Source organism: Pseudonaja textilis, chromosome 4 (assembly GCF_049901715.1).
Source record: "Pseudonaja textilis isolate UNSWEBS1 chromosome 4, rPseTex1.2, whole genome shotgun sequence".
In the NCBI taxonomy this organism is placed as follows: domain Eukaryota; kingdom Metazoa; phylum Chordata; class Lepidosauria; order Squamata; family Elapidae; genus Pseudonaja; species Pseudonaja textilis.
Genome location: NC_141993.1, coordinates 10,506,396 through 10,524,892, shown reverse-complemented (window position 1 = coordinate 10,524,892; position 18,497 = coordinate 10,506,396). Strand labels below are relative to the sequence as shown.

Genomic DNA, 18,497 nt, shown 5'->3' with positions numbered 1-18,497 from the left:
AAGGAAGGAAGGAAGGAAGATAGATAGATAGATAGATAGATAGATAGATAGATAGATAGATAGATACCGGTAGATAGATACCGGTAGATAGATAGATACCAGTAGATGGATGGATGGATGGATGGATGGATGGGTGGATGGATGGATGGATGGATGATAGATAGATAGATAGATAGATAGATAGATAGATGACAGATGAGAGATAGATGAGAGATAGATGAGAGAGAGAGAGAGGCAGGCAAGCAGACAGACATCTTCTCTAGGTTAGGCCTCCAAGTTATAGGCTATAAAATAAAAATCCTTTGACTGAATCCTTAAACTCAAAGGGGCCAATAATCTTAGGGGAGCCTGTTTGTCCTTACAATTTATTACACTGTTTCAGGCTGTACCCTGTAATACTTACCTCTTGTCTCACAACCAGGTATTTATTTAGTGATTCAGAACTACTTTACAACAGACATGAGAACACTACCACAAGTGTTGCAAGAGAAATGGAGCACTATCACAGAATACGAAGACAATACAACATTTTAAGAAGTCCCTGAAAGATATCAGTCAGAAGTGCTATTATAGCCCCACTGTGGGGAGGGGGGAAGGGTACGTTGTCATAAAGAAAGGGAGGAAGAAGGCAAATCCTCAGTTTCAAAGAAAAGCTGAGTTACAGTTTTTTAAGGAACGGCCACTTTTGTTTGTAATTCACTGAAAATCACCATCAGATTTGAAAGGGCATTTTTGGGGTTGCCTTTCATTGGCACCATCAGCCACTTTGTTTGTCCTCCCACAGAAGGCAAATGCCAGCCTCAGGTAGAGAAGCAAAGGCAGGCCGGAGTCAATGCAAGAAGGTAGAGAAGAATCCAGACTGAGGGGAAACAAGACCTGTTGAATTACCACCATCTTATAGAAGACAATATGTGTAGCTCAGTGTTGAACTGTGGCGTCCCTTGTGCTCTCTGAGTTTGGTTCATTCCTTGCAGACATTTCATTAGCAGTGTAGGTAACATCTTCAGTATTAACTCCCTTCTAGCACCGATGAAGTTACTTAGTCTGGTAATGAAACATCTGCAAGAAACCAACCAAGCTCACAGACCACCAAGAACCCCATACCGCCATCTTACTGTCTCTGCAATACTTCTGAGTCTTGATGAAATTGCAGGCAGTAGTTCACACAATATACTTAATTGGGTCAGTGGAACATTAGAATCAGGGGTGGGCTGCTGGGGGCTTGCAGGTGCTCAGGAGAGCCCCTAGCTAAGACTCTGCAGGGCTCAGAGAACCCCCAATAACCTCAGAAAGACAAGCAGCAAGGGAAAGCTCTTAATAGGCTTAATTGAACTTCAGGGCATTCAGCCAACAGCATTTCACACCTCATAAAAGTGTTGCAAGCTAGATAAACAATCCACTCAGCGCTTGAGGAGGGAGAGCCATTGAAAAAACATCAGATAACATAGCCACTAGCCTCTGAGGGGATTAATTCCCAAATAATAAGAATCATGTAACTCATCTAAGACTCCAAGATCCCTCTCACAGTCACTGCTATTAAGCCTGGTTTCACCCAGTCTTTTATTCAAGTATTAAATGCACGAAATAATAAACAACTTTTTGGTATATATCTTCTTTTAGGTGATTAGGGCAAAGAAGCAATGTAGAGTTGACCACACCCACCCAGTCACACCCATGCCCACCCAGCCAATCATTAGGACAGAGAGCCCCTCACTAAAAAATTTGAAGCCCACCCCTGATTAGAATATTGTGAAAATATCAAAAGTAGCATTGATCATTTAACTCACCCAGAGGGTTAGAATTAGTTCAAAAATGTTCGGGTTTTGCCCAGACTACAACCAACTTTGCATCATAAACTGTGTTGTAGAAATGTCAAAATCCATCTTGTCCTATTCCTCCAAGAAAAAAGTTGGAGAGAAAGCAGTGATCTTTGACACCCAAAGACAGCTTAGAAACAATTATTGTGATTGCAACAAAACTATCAAGGAATTTTGATTGAATTAGTAGTGGAATGCTGGAAATATTTTGTAAGAATGTGGTTATGGCCATGAAAATGCTATACGTGCATGAAGAGATGACAGTGGAGGTTAGATAGAAATAAGCAGATTTTAGGAGGTTGAGATAGAAAATTTTCAAGATAAATCAGCTATTTTCGAGGTAGTTTACAGCATTTGCATAATTACATAATTTAGCTACATTGTCACCATGGAGTGTCATAATTGATGTAATTATGTTATTTACATCAATTTGTATCATTTGCATCGACTGAGGCAAGTGATGTAAATTAAGTCAATTGTCCAGACTCCATTGGATACAATACATGTTGTTATTTGAGGATGAAAAGTCCTAATTAAAAATTGGTTGCTTGCCTTTAAATGGGGAACTGTAAACCCAAGGTTTTACAACATTTGTTTTAAAACATTTTTGCATTATGTTTTGTGACATTCAGATAACAAGAAGTTTCAAGTGCAGGTCCTTGAAAATATCACAATATCCAGCCTAGATTTTATAGCAGTGACTATCGGAACAGCAACATCTATGTTCTGCAAGATGGTACACAACAACACGCCATAATTTGGGCAGAAAACTTACCTATAGAACTGTGCTGCTCTATGGCCATGTTAAACATTTGATATGATTTGAATTGACATTGATCTACTATATAGATCATGCCAAACACAGCAAAACAAGATTCAGAATGAGGCTTTGGTCTCATGTGAATGGGAAAACAACCCTGTTGATTCTCAGCAGTCGATTTCTTGTCTACCTGATCACAATGAATTTCCATCAAAGACACTTTTTTTTTTTTTGAAAATTTTATTTGGGTTTTCACAAAAAACAAAATACAAATAAAACATCTTTTTTGAAAATAGCATGGTCCCAGGTTATCACTTCTTCATACAGACACAAAACTCAATTTCATGCTCATTTTTATATTCTATTCCATATCTTATTACCATTTTATATTTTCTACATAAGTTTTTCCCCTCTTCTAATTTTCTCAACTTTGTTTTAATTATCTCAATTCAAATCATTATATTTATACTTTTGTCTGTCCTGTTACAATTTCACATTATCTTTTCTTATTAAGCAAATTTTTCCCTATAGTTACCAATTAGAGTATGACACCTTTATATCCTTTAATTTTATCCATTCAAGCTCTTATTTAAGCTTCAGTGTATAGCTTTAAGATTATAGCATTCAATATAATACATAACTTCCAATCAAATTCGGCTTGGTACATTCTTAAAATAGACACTATATTCTTAAAAAGAAAAAATTATATATATATGTAAATAAAACACATTCCATTCCTATTCAATTCTATCATTAATATGCATTAAAATCTTAACATCTTTAACATTTCTTTTCAATTGAATATCATACTTCCTTGGGAACACTTATAAACTTTCCATAGTTAATTCTTTTTTCCCCCATATTTCTCACTTATATTTTTATAAATCATTATTAATAATTAAAAATGTTCCCTTTTAATTCTCTCAATCATTTTAATTCATTTATTTATTAACAAACATCCCACTGCATTACAATAAATATTTTATCCATCATCATATTTTCTAAAGTTATTTCTATTTGTAATATAACAAAGCTATCTTATGTACCTTTGCAGAATCCCTTTTAACAATTAAATTTTCACCCATTATCTCTAAACAAACTTATGGTTACAATCCTTATATCTTTTCCCTGTTTCTCCATTTCTTGTTTCTGTCTTTTACAACTTCTTTTCCTTGCCTTATTCCCCCTCTTCTTCTCCCTCCCCTTTTTACCCCCTCGTCTTTCTACTTCTAACTCTCTCATCTGTAATCCCCTCTTCTGTTGCTTTCTCTTTCTGTTGCTTTCTGTTGCTTTCTACTTATCTTTCAAATTGTTCTTCTTTTTGGTTGTTTTTTCTAATCTTAAACCTCTCACTCTCTTTCCCCCCTTTTCTTTTTTCCCCCCACTTAAAATTATTTGATCATTAAAGATGGCTTCTTCTTTGTCCCAATCTTCTTGTTCTGCAAGCATTTCTTGTTGCTTCTCATAGTTCCAGATCTCCATTTCTAAGAATTGAAACACGAAGCCAAAAGAACTTCTCCCTTCTTGTGTATCTTCTTTCCATTTTTTAAGTTCCGTTTTCAGTTCTTCTAAGAGTGATACCATTTTAAAAACTTTTAAACAACCACCCAGTTAATTTTAGTCATCTAAATGCAAAAACCAAAAATCACCAAGTCATCCAAATAATCCAAGGCTGTTTCTACTTGCTTCTTTTTTCCACTTTTTCTTTCTGGGGTTCTATTATTTTGTTACCAAGTTTCCATTAAAATGTATCTTTGAGGAATCTTGTTAAAATTTCACTGTAAGTTCCTTTTAATTACAGTTCCATTCCTTAATTCCAGGCAGTCTCCTTCATTTTTCCAGATCCTGCCCTTCTATTCTTTTTTTTTCTCCTTTCCAGCTTTTAAAAACTTTTAAATGTCCAGAAATCTTTATTTATCCCTTTGACTTTTATTTTAGCTTAGATGCCTATTAATGTCAAAGTGGATTTTTTTTCAGTTTCTTGCTTAAGTCTCTTAGCTCTCAGTATAAGGAAGGGAAGAAAAAAAACTAATCCTTTCCCTTCTCTCTCTCCTTCTCAGCTTCAAAATCTTCTTTGGGAACAATGTTGTTAAGTTTAAATTCCAGGATACCTTATTTGTTGCTTTTGCTGTTTGACCCAGTCAACCAAAACTTTCTCTTCTTATCTTCCTCCTGCACATTCATTTCCGGTCGAGTTGTTCTTTGTGGTGGCCATTTCTGACTACCGCTACAACCGCCTTCGGGAAAGGGAGTAATGGCCAGCTGGGGAGGAGAGATGCGGGTCTCCTCAACCCTGCAGGCAATCTCCCCCCTCTTCGCCACCTCTATGGGGTGGTTTAGCCCCAAAACCAGCCGGCTCGGGGCGCTCCAGCAGCGAGCACAGTTCGAAGCCTCAGAGAGACAAGGTTTTGGTCTGTCGCCGAAGAAGCTCAAACCGGAAGCCCCCATCAAAGACACTTTTGGCCTATCTCAATAACCTTCGGAGCTGTTCAACTTAGGTATAGTCTCCCAAGACAGAGATTAGGGTTAATACACTACAGGTAATTCTCGACTTACAACAGTTCATGTGGTGACAATTCAAAGTTACAATGGCATTGAAAAAAGCGACTTATGACCATTTTTTAAAAAGAATAGAATAGAATAGAATAGAATAGAATAGAATAGAATAGAATAGAATAGAATAGAATTAGAATAGGATAGAATAGAATAGAATAGAATAGAATAGAATAGAATAGAATAGAATAGAATAGAATTAGAATAGGATAGGATAGGATAGGACAGGACAGGACAGGACAGGATAGGATAGGATAGGATAGGATAGGATAGGATAGAATTCTTTATTGGCCAAGTGTGATTGGACACACAAGGAATTTGTCTTGATGAAAATGCTCTCAGTGTATATAAAAGAAAAGATATGATTCGTACATTCATCAAGAGTCAAGAATCATAAGGTACAACACTTAATGATAGCCCTAGGGTACAATAAGCAATCAAATCCTACTAGGAAACAGTCAATATAGATCGTAAGGATACAGGCAACAAAGTTACAGTCCGACAGTCACAAGTGGGAGGGGATGGCTGATAAGGAGTGATGAGAAGATTAATAGTTTTCACATTGCGACCATTGCAATATCCCTACGGTCATGTGATTAAAAATCAGGTGCTTCATATTTATGACAGTTGCAGTGTCCCAGGTCAGTGACAAGCAAAATCAACGGGGAAGCCAGATTTGTTTAACAACCGTGTTACTAATTTAACAACTGCAGCGATTTCACTTAACAATTGTGGCAAAAAAAAAAAAAAGTCGTAAAATGGGGCAAAGCTCAGTTGACCAATTTCTCACTTAGCAACATAAATTTGGGGCTGAATTGTGATTGTAAGTCGAGAACTACCTGCACTCAGAAGGAAGTTCACCAAATGAATTCATGGAAATTGAGAAGTTTGCTTTCACACAAGCAGAGCCAGAGCACCTGAATTGATGAGTTAGCGCTACCTCCTAAGTCAAGGCACATATGAAGGAAGTTTACAAAAATTGGGTTTCTCTTTCCTGCCTCTTCTCTACAACTTTCCGTGTTCTCACTTGAATAGTCCCCCTAAACCATTGCAGATTCCTGGGGCAGATATCGAAAAGTCTTGTAAGATAAGGAAATTGCCTCAAAACCAAGAAGTCATCTACCAAATTTGTTGTGATTCTCCTTGCTTAACAAGTCACCTGTTAACTTGGAAGAGGCTTGGGAGTGGGTGAAGAAGACCAGATAGGAAGATTTTGAGCTTCTTAAAATTGCAGGATTGTACCTGTATTTGATAAAACATTTTCAGAAGTGTAGATAACTGGTCCCTCTGCCTTCTTCTGACCCTGAAATCTATTGAAAAATGACTGAAGGCTTTATAGCTCCTCCTGGGCCAAATACATAACATTTCAGAAGATCATGACCTAACATTGTGAAGAGTTCAGGAGAACTCTTCAGGCTGAAGGCTACTTCTCAACCCAACTAAGAAGAGTTAGGCAGTGTGGTTTTGACCTTTGTGTCTATACTGTGCAGGGCGGGGGGGGGGGAGTCTATGCTGAAACTAGATCAGAAAAGAGTCAAGGGAGGACAGTCTTCCAAATCAAAGCAATAGCAGTTCATACAGTCTAAAGCAGGGGTCTCCAACCTTGGCAACTTTAAGCCTGGCAGACTTCAACTCCCTGGCTGGGGAATTCTGGGAGTTGAAGCGTGTCAGGCTTAAAGTTGCCAAGGTTGGAGATCCCTGGTCCAAAGCATGTTCTACTCCAACCACAAGATTCCAAATTTCAAACTAAGTCACGATATTAGTGGCGGGTACAATAAGTTGCAGAAGTTTTTAAGACCAATGTAATATCCATGCTGGACTCTGGTCTGAAACCTCACAGCCAAGCCCCTCAAATAATCCACTTCCTGTAGGGCTATCTGGATTAAACATTGCTTTGCCTACCAAATGAACAGCGCTGTCAATCAACCATCTGTTGGTAAAGAACGAATCTATCACCAACTCTCATTAGTGAAAAGCAAAACAACCCTTCTGCCATTCAGTTTATTCTGATTTTTCACAATTATGAAACACTCCCTGCTTTGGGATTTAACTAGATCAGATGTCAGGTAATCTGTCAATAATGCCAGTTATAAATCCATTTTCCTAAAAGCTTATTTGGGGGAGAGGCTTTTGAGATTGACAAAGCAGATCGGAATTTGAGAAAGGATTCAAATTCAAACTTCTGTTTGAAAACTGTGATACGCTGCCTTTAGGTACAGAGTAGATAGGACACCTGTTTTGTCCCCCATTCTTCAAATAAGTTCTGTTGGAAAATATGACCATGATCTAAACTGAAAGATACAGATACTTTCTACCGGTAGATAAAATAAATGATGTTGAGAGATTCCAGGAGATTTCCTCTATAGAATGAGCCTGTCGTTGTGAGAGTAAGATGTAGTTCTTCCCCCACAAACCATAGTAAGGTTTCATTCCCCATTCAAACGTCTTGCCTGATGCTTCTCCTTCTAACATTACCAATTTTTCATCTGCAGTGCAAGATCCAGATGAAGATGCCTTGAGAAGATCAAGGTAGGCAATTAGCCACCTTCTGGCCTTCTGTTTACCAATAACAAGAACTAGCATTAATTGGATTTTTTATGCCCATTAGATTTTTTGACCCCTTAAAAAAAAAAACCTACTACTTCTACTCAAATCACTAAAATACCAACACGCTTTTGGTTTAACCAGACGTCCAAAGTAAATCACATGAGAATGTATTGTAATTCCAGGGGGCACTTGATGAGAAGTTTTGTTCACCAAGGGTTGTGATGGGCTAACTTTTCCAGAAAGAAACTCAATGGACCAGCCTGCATGTGCTTTGGCCTACTCTTGGATTGCAGTTTTAACAAGCATTTAACTAGGATGATGCTGGGATTAGCATTTGTTTCAATGGAGGTGCACAAATGTTGTTGTTCCAATGTTATGAACAAGACAACCAAAGAGTGTCCTTGCCAAAACTAAATCAAAGGGGGAAGTTTTATCCATTCCCAACAAATTTATTTGGATTGATCTTCTCAAAATACGGCAGTGTGAGCACACAGGACTGCTTTTGCTACTAGAGTGAAATGTTTGTCCATTTGCAAATATATAGAAGCTCTTTTTTTTTTTTAACCTATCTTAAGGCGGTTGCGATTGCGTTCTTGGATTTGGCTACTGGCTTCACTTTTGATTTGCTCTCAGTTTGCGATGGTCTGGAGAAGAGGAACCTCTTCTCTTGTTGTCATATCCCCGCCTTCCCCAATGTCTTCTTAGAATCAGAACTTTGGTTTGTGATCTGGCTTATTTGTCTTGCCAAAATTTCCATTGTGCTAACACAGGTTGGCTTTCGTTGAGTTTTGAACCCTGAGATTCTGGTGCCAAAGTCCCCTGCTGTCTGTAATTGTTGAAATATATTTGAAAGTACAATTGGCTGCACATGCTTTCTGTGATGGATGACAGTGGTTGATCTAGCTGGAATTCTCCTTCTCTCTTCGGCCTTAGAAGGCCCACAGACCGAGGTCTTCATTCCATGTAGCAGAATTCTTATGGAACAGAAATCTAAATTGCACAGGGTACCAAATTTTTACCTAGAAGACATTTCTGTGTAAGAATTGTGATGTGATATCAGCATCTCTGTTGTCCTGGATGAAGTTTTAATTACATATACACCTGCTGTATATGTACTGAACCATCTCAGGAAAATGTAACCATCTCTTAGAGATTTTATAAGAGTCTGGTAATAGCTGCTATTACTCCAATCCTATTTTGAGATTTAAATTAAGCTTCTGGGTGATGAGAAACATCTGAGTAATTATAGCAGCTGGCAGAACCAACCATAGATATTTTATTTTCATATCTCTGCTTTAGAAAAACTGTCACTGCTGACGGTAGAGTTGGCTACCAACAGTAGCTGGGTTACTCCAATCGCGAGCGGTGGCTAGAAACATTTCTCACTAGCAAAATTCAAAGGAATTGGATGCTATTCAGGGAACAGAGGTAGCTTTAGGCTTTTGAGGAACCGGGGTGGAACTGTCTTTAAGGATTGATTTGTGCGTGTGTGTGTGTGTGTGTGTGTGTGTGAGAGAGAGAGAGAGAGAGAGAGAGAGAGATGACTTTTTAGTCAGAGTTGCTAACTGCATAGACTCAACCCTGAAATTTTCTTGGCAACATTTTATTGTAATTCCAGGGAGCACTTGATGAGAAGTTTTGGTTGAAGGATCTCCCAAGGGTTGTGATGGGCAACATTTTTAGAAGTGGTTTACCCTTGTCACCCAACTGATTTTGTGCCTAAGGTAGGGCTAAAAGTCACAGTTTTCCATATTCTAGCTAGCCTAAGGCTTTAATCATTAGACCAACTGATTCTGACCTATTTGCTAAAATATCTCAGTCTGTGATATAGCTATGAAAGTAGCTGCTATGATTAATAAGCCAGCAACAGTTATATTCTGTTCTCTGTCACATGTCTTCCTGATGAAGACATCTATCTTACTTTTATATATGGGACTTCTTTTTTATTTGCCGAAATTAGGCCAAAATTGGAGTCCTCCTTGAGTTTGGGGCCTCGAAAGCTTTCCACAGCAGGGGACAGCGAGTGAGGCAACTGGCAAAAACTGTGACTTCTTCCCATATAAACTATATAGAGGTTACACCTTTAGTTGACTCAAATTAGAATAGAATAGAATAGAATAGAATAGAATAGAATAGAATAGAATAGAACAGAACAGAATAGAATAGAATTCTTTATTGGCCAAGTGTGATTGGACACACAAGGAATTTGTCTTGGTGCAAATGCTCTCAGTGTACATAAAAGAAAAGATACATTCATCAAGAGTCAAGAATCATAAGGTACAACACTTAATGATAGTCATAGGGTACAATAAGCAATATTCAATAAACAGTCAATATAAATCATAAGGATACAAGCGACAGTTACAGTCCGACAGTCACAAGTGGGCGGGGATGGGTGATAAGGAGTGATGAGAAGATGAATAGTAATAGTAGTACAGACTTTGCAAATAGTTAGCATGGCCCATGGTCTTCACTATGATCAGTTAAGGACCATATAGGGCAGGGGTCTTCAAACAGCTTTAAGACTTGTGGACTTCATCTCCCAGAATTTCTCCGCCAGTCATGTTAGCTCAGGAATTCTGGGAGTTGAAGTCCACAAGTCTAAGTTTGAAAACCCTTGATATAGGGGATTTCTTTCTTTCTTTCTTTTTTAAAGAATTTAGTAAGAATCAGATCAGCTGAATGTCTATGGAGAGTCTCGATCATCCAGGTCTTGGTGGTCCCAAAGGAGCTTTTCCAAGAGCCAACTGGACTTTCTGGTTTTTCTGTGAAGACATTTCACTTCTCATCTGAAAAGATTCTTCAACTCTGATGGTGTTATTCCATTAAGTTGTAGCATGAGCTGCTTGTTTTGGCTTACCATGCTTTGTGAACACAGCAATCATGGCTTAGAAAGGTGTTGGGGAAAGTGGTTTTGGTCTAGGGATTATAGGATTATTTTTTTGTCTCATTCCTACCTCAGAATGCACTCTCAGTGTTCAGCAGTCAGGGTCAGACTGAGAGGTTTCTCTAAAATCCACAAAAAAGGGAAATTTGGGTTGTGGGTACATAAGTCAATTAGGAGATGACTGATGGTGGACACAGCCACAGAGTTGAAGCTAGAAATCTTAGCATTATCAAAGAGCAGAACCTCAAATTATCAGCATCAAGGGAGACGCTTATATGGACCTCCCTATTCAGCACCACCTATCTTGGGTTCTACACCCAAAGTCACACCTGCGAACTGATTCAGTTGATGAATGAACAGCATAACACCAGCCCTTAGCAAGCATTTCACCAAACTTATTAAAAGAAAATGAAGAAGCTAAGGGGAGATTAGATCCCTTAGATCTCTTGAATTCTGCCCTGGAAGCCATCTGCTCTAAGACCAGGTGCTGTGCCCTTTTGTACTGCCAGAGGTGTCCTTTACGTGCTTTAATGGTATGTCGGATGCGCTTCTCTCCTTTTGATGGTAACTAAGGGCCTCTTCATATCTATGAATGAGAAAACAAAAGAAAGGATGAGTGAACGAGCTGTAATTCATAAGATTGTTGGATCTCACTTGCTAACAAATGTGGTAGCATCTCTAGGCTCTGCTGCACTACCACTGGTACAGCTCTTGGTTAGCTCTTGGAAGGAAGGAGGGAGGGAAGGAAGGAGGGAGGGAAGGAAGGAGGGAGGGAAGGAAGGAAGGAAAGGGAAAGGAAAGGAAAGGAAAGGAAAGGAAAGGAAAGGAAAGGAAAGGAAAGGAAAGGAAAGGAAGGAAGGAAGGAAGGAAGGAAGGAAACAAACCATATTAAATCAAAGTCAAGCATACCTGGGGAGAGGAAGGAGGAAGGGAAGGAGGGAGGGAGGGAGGAAGGAAGGAAAGGGAAGGAAGGAAGGAAGGAAGGAAGGAAGGAAGGAAGGAAGGAAGGAAGGAAGGAAGGAAGGAAACCATATTAAATCAAAGTCAAGCATACCTGTAACGCAAAAAGTAACATGCCCTGGAAAAGCTTCTGTCTGTAATCTAATTTATCTTTCTCTCAACCCCAATCAAGTTTGTGAAGCAGTAGAGATGTTCTTGAAGTCATTATGCTAACAAAAGTTCCAGAAAAACAGGGTGAAGCCCAAAATTAATGAGATTTTAATGATGATGTGATTTAAATTAAGACCCCCCCCTCCTTTTTTTAAAAAAAAAATGCAATTTGCACCTAAGAAGGATTCCATGGAGAACTGGAACTGCAGACGGCAGGAAGGCAGTCCTTCTGTTCCTTGTCTCATTGGGCTGAAATGATCTTTCAGTAGAGGAGGAAGGAGAATTTTACTCTCCCTCCCTTCCTGGAGCTGCGAGATGCTTCTGTTTCTAATTTCATCCATGCAACTGATACAGCAGAGCACCCAGCATGGACACCAGACCATCTTCCTGAACTCCTTGGGTTGCTATAGTAATTCAGAAAGGTCACCCTCTTGTTTGGACAAGCATGCATAGGAACTGTGTTGAAAACTCCACCCAGAGGTCTGATTTGACCTGAGCCTTTCTGAGAAAAACAGGAATAGTTCACTGCCTTCTCAGTAGTACAGCATCTTCCTTCCATGCACCACTGCATGTTCACTGTGGGACTTAGTCAAGGCAATTAGACTTCCTGTAGAGCAGGGGTGTCAAACTCAGGGCCTGGGGGCCAGATCTGCCCCAGGGGGTGCTTAGATCTAGCCCATGGGGCCGCCCCAGGAACAACAAAGCACTGGCCTACGGTGCCTCTGCTAGTGAAAACAGAGAGCTGCCCGCCGCTGTCCCAAGCTCCACTTTCACTAGCAGAGGGTTACAGGAGGCTGTCGCAGCCGAAAATGGAGCTTCGGAGCCATAGGTGCCCCCCCAAAATGAGTGTTGTCAAGCTGGCCACACCCACCCTGTCCACGCCCACCCAGGTCACGCCCACCCCGGCCCCTCAAGGTCAAAAACAACCCTGATGCAGCCCTCGAGGAAATGGAGTTTGACACACCCCTGCTGTAGACCTTTTCAGGGGAAAACAAATCCATCTCCAAATGAATTTCACAAGTTGGTTTGAGGTGGGGCTGTGTAGGAGAAAAACAGAATTATGTGGATTAGAATGCAATACTTTCTTTTTCATCTGACTTGATTTGTTCTCCAGAACTGCATCTAAACAAATTTAAATTTCTGAAGTCGTGTGCTCCCCCACCCACAAAAAAGGGTGTGTGTTACTAACAGGGGTGTGATTCAACCGGTGTAACAACCGGTTTGGTGAGCGCACACTTTGCGCGCAGGCAGAGGGTTTGCTACTGGCCTAATCCTGCACTCTCCCTGTGTGTTCAACAGCTGGCGCGTGAAGCAGCTGAGCTTGAAAACCAGGAAATAAAGGTCAGAATAGAGCCAGGGCCGGTGGGCGGGCCCAGCAGCTGATCGTCGGAGCAAACCTATTTGCTCACAGATGATCCTTGAAGCTACCGGTTCGACTGAACCGTACCAAACCGGTAGAATACCACCCCTGGTTACTAGCCTAACAAACCCTCCAAACAGAAATTAATTTTTTTCAACAAACTTTTTATCTTTACACACACACACACACACACACACACACGTGTGTGTGTGTGTGTATGTGTGTATGTTTTCTTAAGTTTTCACGGGTACTTACATGTATGGCATTCAGCTTCGTTCGGGTATTTTCCCACGTCATTGTAGTTAAAAGCACAACTACAATGACGTGGGAAAATACCCAAACGAAGCTGAATGCCATACACACACACACACACACACACTCACACACATACATATACATATACATATATATGTATACACACACACACTCAAAAAGGCTTTTTTTAAAAAAAGAGATTTGTGTTTGCCCAAATTCAATGAATTTGGATGAATTGCAGGTGTCAGATAGTTACTTAAGGAAGTACCCTCTTTCTTACCGCAACACTGATGCCACTCACATTTTATCATTTGAAATCCCAACTAGATGGACATTATTTATGCCCAAACCTATGACATCGCTTCCAGGGAGTATCCATTATTCCCTAACAACAGAAAGGAAACCTCTCTACTGCTACTCAAACCAATACTTGCTGGACAACGAGAAGCTAACCTAGATGCAGAATGCCTTCGCATTTGTTTTGTGTGCACTGTTTTGTTTGCTGGAGCAAATGGAAATTTGCTGGCCAAAAGATGGATTTCTAGCAAAAGCAGCCCTGTTAAGCCCAGCCAAATGTGGCCAGGAAAGGAGAATTGGGTGCTTCCAAATTTTTTTCCAAAAATTCTGATTTTTGCCCCTCCCCACACCCTAAAAAAAGAGGTTTTGCTTTGTCCTTTTTATTTTTATTTTATTTTTAACACAGCATTTGGAGGCAACTTAAACCCTATCTCTCCATCCTTTATCTCTCTCCCTCTCTCTCTCTCTCTCTCTCTCTGTCTGTCTCTCTCTTTCTCTTTCTCTCTCTCCCTCCTCCCCATCCCTTTGTCTTTCCATGCCACAGGGAGAGGTTTGAAACGGAGCGTAACGGCCCACGTTTTGCCAAACTGCGCAACTGGCATCATGGCCTCTCCGCGCAAATCCTTAATGTCAAGGGTTAATTGTCCTGTGGCTAAGGAGCCCAGCTGGAAGAGGAATATAATATAAACCTTTCCTGAGTTTAGCATAGGAGCCGCCTCAAAAAACCTTGAGAAGCTAAAAAAAAAAAGACTGTTATTTGTTTTCGGAATTATTATTATTATTTCCCTCTAAGCGCTTGCCTTTGTTATTATGGTTTCTTTCATCCAGCCTGTAAGTTCCCTTAACTGTAAAATTGGCTTGATTTGGTTGGCCAATTGGTAGATTCTGAGTCATTTACGAGACACGTGTGGCTTGGCTGTTACAATTTCTGGCTTTTAACCGATGTATATTGAATGGGGAAGTGGGTATATATATTATATTAATAGAGATTAAATCTCTATTGCTATAGATCAAGGGTCTTCAAACTCGACAGCTTTAAGACTTGTGGACTTCAATTCCCAGAATTCCTCCTCCAGTCATGTTAGTTCAGGAATTCTGGGAGTTGAAGTCCACAAGTCTTAAACTTGCCAAATTTGAAGACCCTTGCTATAGATATATATTGGTATATTGGAATTCAGAAGTTGGAAGAGAAATGTATTGTATCTAGGACTTTGGTCAACCCTCTAGATCTCTTAGTTGCAGAGTTCGTTTAGGTCATATTGATAAAGACACTTGGTACAGATAGTCCTCAACTTAAAACAACCACAATTGAACACAATTTTCCTTGTAAGTTGGGCGTGTGGAAGAGGCAGGATTAATTAATTACGTCACGTCACTGTGAATCACAGCGTTGGAAGCAGATAGTTCAGAAGTTCAGAAGCAAAAAGCAAGTTGGCCTGAAAGAAATATATATAAGATAATTTATACACTGAGTTGTTGACAGCATGGTGTAACTTTTAGACAACATTTTGCTTTTCATGTATCACAGTTGCTTTGAAAGATCCTTTTCTTGTATATAGCAGTGTGGTTTTATGTGAAATAAAGAATCTCAAAAACAGATTATCGTATTTGCCTTTTTACCCCAAATCCCTTAATTTATTGATCTCCTTGATTTGGAATGGAAAATCTGTTGCTTCTTTTAATTGCATACTCTGAACTTAAAGATTTGAGTGCAAGAGAAATCAAGACAGGCAGAAAATACTTACTTGGGTTAATACTCAGTTTAAGCAGAGAGATTTATTTAGTTGAAACGAAAGCCTTGGGGGTTTATGCAAACTCCAGTCCATTTGTTCTGTTGGTGGCCTTCCTTTGCTTTCTGGCCAGTCATTGTTTGAGGGAACGCACGCACAAATAGGTGTGTATTGCTGAAATCAGGGGTGGTAATCAGAGTTATAAAATAGTTTTATACAGTACCCCTCTTTCTTTTCCTCTGCCAATCTCTGCTTGGCACAACCTCAACTCTTCACTGCTTACAGGGTTACACTGAAGTGAAACATGCAAAACACTGCATTGCATTTTGTCCTGGCCATCTCTCACACTAGTTTTTGCACTAAAAAGTGTTCCCCTCCTGAGGAATAAATCTGCACAGTCTTTTCGCCCTGGTGTGAGAACGTCTCGTTAATTGATTCCAGAAGGCCTGTCCCCATGGACATCTGTTTCCTCATCAACACCCCCTAGCTGAGGCAGCCAGAGATTAGTCTTTTGGTCCTCCGCACTGGCGTGATTCTTATCCTCTCACCATCCCTCCAGAGACTGCGGGCCAGGCAATCTAGGACATGCTCCTGTGAGGGAGGTTGGCTGACTGAAAAGACAAGTTCCATGGGACATTGAAAGTGAGTTTCTGAAGCCATTTTGTCTTGGCTTTGTCAGCCATTTTGTCTTGGCAGTTGGCTTTGTCAGCCATTTTGTCTTGGCAGTCATCCAGGTCATGGTTATTCCAATGATGCTTTTTTTCAAAAAAGGCAACTGGGCTTCGTTTTTCCTAGGAAAACCAAAGTCCAGTTGCCTTCAGAAAAAGCACCCGTGGGACAGTCAATGTGGACTAAAACAGAAAAGAGACTATCAGCATTATCAACAGTTAGATATTGCACCCTCAAAAGTTCACCTTGGCACATACTTTTTATATTTTTTTGATTGCACATCATTGAAATTTCGTCTCTTCCTGTTTCATGTCAGAGCCAATTCCCTTGAATGGTGTTGCTCCTGCAGAAGTTTGGCCTTGTGCGATTGTGATTAGCTTGCCCACACAAGTTGTTACTTGGTATTTAAATCATCAGATAATAAACAGGCATGTGGGAATTGGCCTGAGGCATGTACTCCAGAATTGCATTCGATTTTGGTGAAAAAACAGAGTAATCAGTCGTGTGATTCTTCTCCGTCAGCCATTATATCATACAATATAACTTTGGGGGGCAGTGAGAAGAATTATTTGAATCATAATAGCTGACATCAAAAGTATTAGCTAATTTAAAACAAAGCTGGGCTTATTGAGATTTGTACTTTCTATTTCCTTTGAATTGGCTTCCTTTCTGCTAGAAAGGAAATTATCTTATTTCATTCTCTCATATCCTTCTATTTCATTTCTTTATTTCACAACTGTCACCCTGTCACCACTATGGAGGTCTTTCGACATAGGTGTTCAAATAAAATATAAAATAGGTAAGATTTATGAAGCCCTTTTGTGCCTGCTGTGAACTGGTAGAAGTGTACAGCAAAACAGTAAATTGCAATTGGTAATCTGCTCAATTATTTCATTTTGCTAAAGAGAATTCAGTCAAGCATGCAGGTCAAGCAGTTGGACCTTGGCCTAGTGACTTTTACCCAGCGTGCTTTAAACAGAGCCTTCTTTAGCAAGATTTGTTGAAATCAGAGGCAAAGCATTACCAGAAACCTGGCAATTGAACTATTTCCCGTTTAGAAACAATACCTGTGCACCTTCAGTCATCCAGGTTACAGTTGTCGCAAAGGTCCTTTTTTTTTTTTTTTTCCAAAAGGCCACTGGACTTTCTTTGTTTTGCCTTGAAGGCATTTCTCTCAGAGGTGGGTATTCAGCAGGTTCTGGCCAGTTCTGGAGAACCGGTAGCAGAAATTTTGAGCAGTTCAGAGAACTGGCAAATACCACCTCTGACAGGAGATTTTACAGTATCCTTCCCCTGCCACGCCCACCAAGCTATGCCCACAGAACCGGTAGTAAAAAATTTGAATCCCACCATCACTGATTTTGCTTCTCATCCAAGAAGCTTCTTCAGTCCTTCAGTTGATTGAAGAAACCTCTTGGATGAGAGGTGAAATGTCTTCAAGGAAAAACAAAGAAAGTCCAGTTGCCTTTTGAAGAAGAAAAAACCACATTTGAGAATATCTGTATGCCTTCCTTGCAGGGTGCGGAATTCTGGGGAAGAGCAACAGAGAAGATTAGGCGACTGGAGGTGAAAACATAATAAAGAACAGTTGCAGGAATTGGGCATGTCTAGTTTAATTAAAAGAAGGACTAGGGGTGATATGATAGTCGCGTTCCGATATTTCAGGGGCTGCCACAAAGAAGAGGAGGTCAACCTATTTTGCAGATCACCAGAAGGCAGGACAAGAAGGAATGGGTGGAAACTAATCAAGGAGAAAAGCAACTTAGAACTAAGGAGAAATTTCCTGACAGTTTAGAACAATTGATCAGTGGAACGACTTGCCTTCAAAAGTTGTGGGTGCTCCGTCATTGGAAGTTCTTTAAGAAGCGATTGGACAACCATTTGTCTGAAATGGCACAGTGTTTCAACCCTGGGGGCTGGACTAGAAGCCTTCTAAGGCCCCTTCCAACCCTAGTTATTCCATTATTCTGAAAATTAAAGTCCACACATCGTCAAATAGCCAAGGTTAGGAAACGCTGGCCTAGAGTTTGTGAAATTTTAAAAAGAAATGAATTCTTTGATTCTATTGATTCAAAAAAAAAACCCATGCTGAAGCCAAGGGTCTAATTCAAAGAGAGAGAACAGAAAATAAACCATATGCTAAGGGAAGGGCCTAGTAACAGACACTTCTCTTTCACAAGAACAGAAGAACTAGTGATGAAAGTGCCTTTGTGTTCCAACATTTTATTAATTGACAGACTAGCGTTGATGCTTGATGGTTCGTTCAGTCCTCACACATCTGCTAGGGGGAAATATAACTCTGTCTGGATCACCGAGAGATATTCTTACATGCAGCTGTCTACAGATTACAGAAATTGCAGTCATTCATCAGTTAACGTTCCTACGATTCCTCAATTAAAATGGATTTGCATATAAATGGAATGATTGAGCTGACAGGGGGAAAAGCTGGATTGTGTTTGGATGACACATATGTATGTCAAAAAGTTCAGGGTGTTTCTTTTTTAAAAAAAGT

The 18,497-nt window shown here is 39.9% G+C and overlaps 1 protein-coding gene across 9 annotated transcripts in view; it reads left to right on the top strand.

Annotated features, from left to right (window-relative positions):
- LDB3 (LIM domain binding 3) overlaps positions 1 to 18,497 on the top strand; it is a 137,112-nt gene that overhangs the window by 81,017 nt on the left and 37,598 nt on the right. For all 9 annotated transcript variants that reach the window (XM_087932224.1, XM_087932222.1, XM_087932218.1 and 6 more), the window contains one exon: positions 7,623 to 7,659. In XM_087932224.1, coding sequence (XP_087788350.1) covers positions 7,623 to 7,659 — 37 coding nt within the window. The remainder of the gene's footprint in view (positions 1 to 7,622; positions 7,660 to 18,497) is intronic.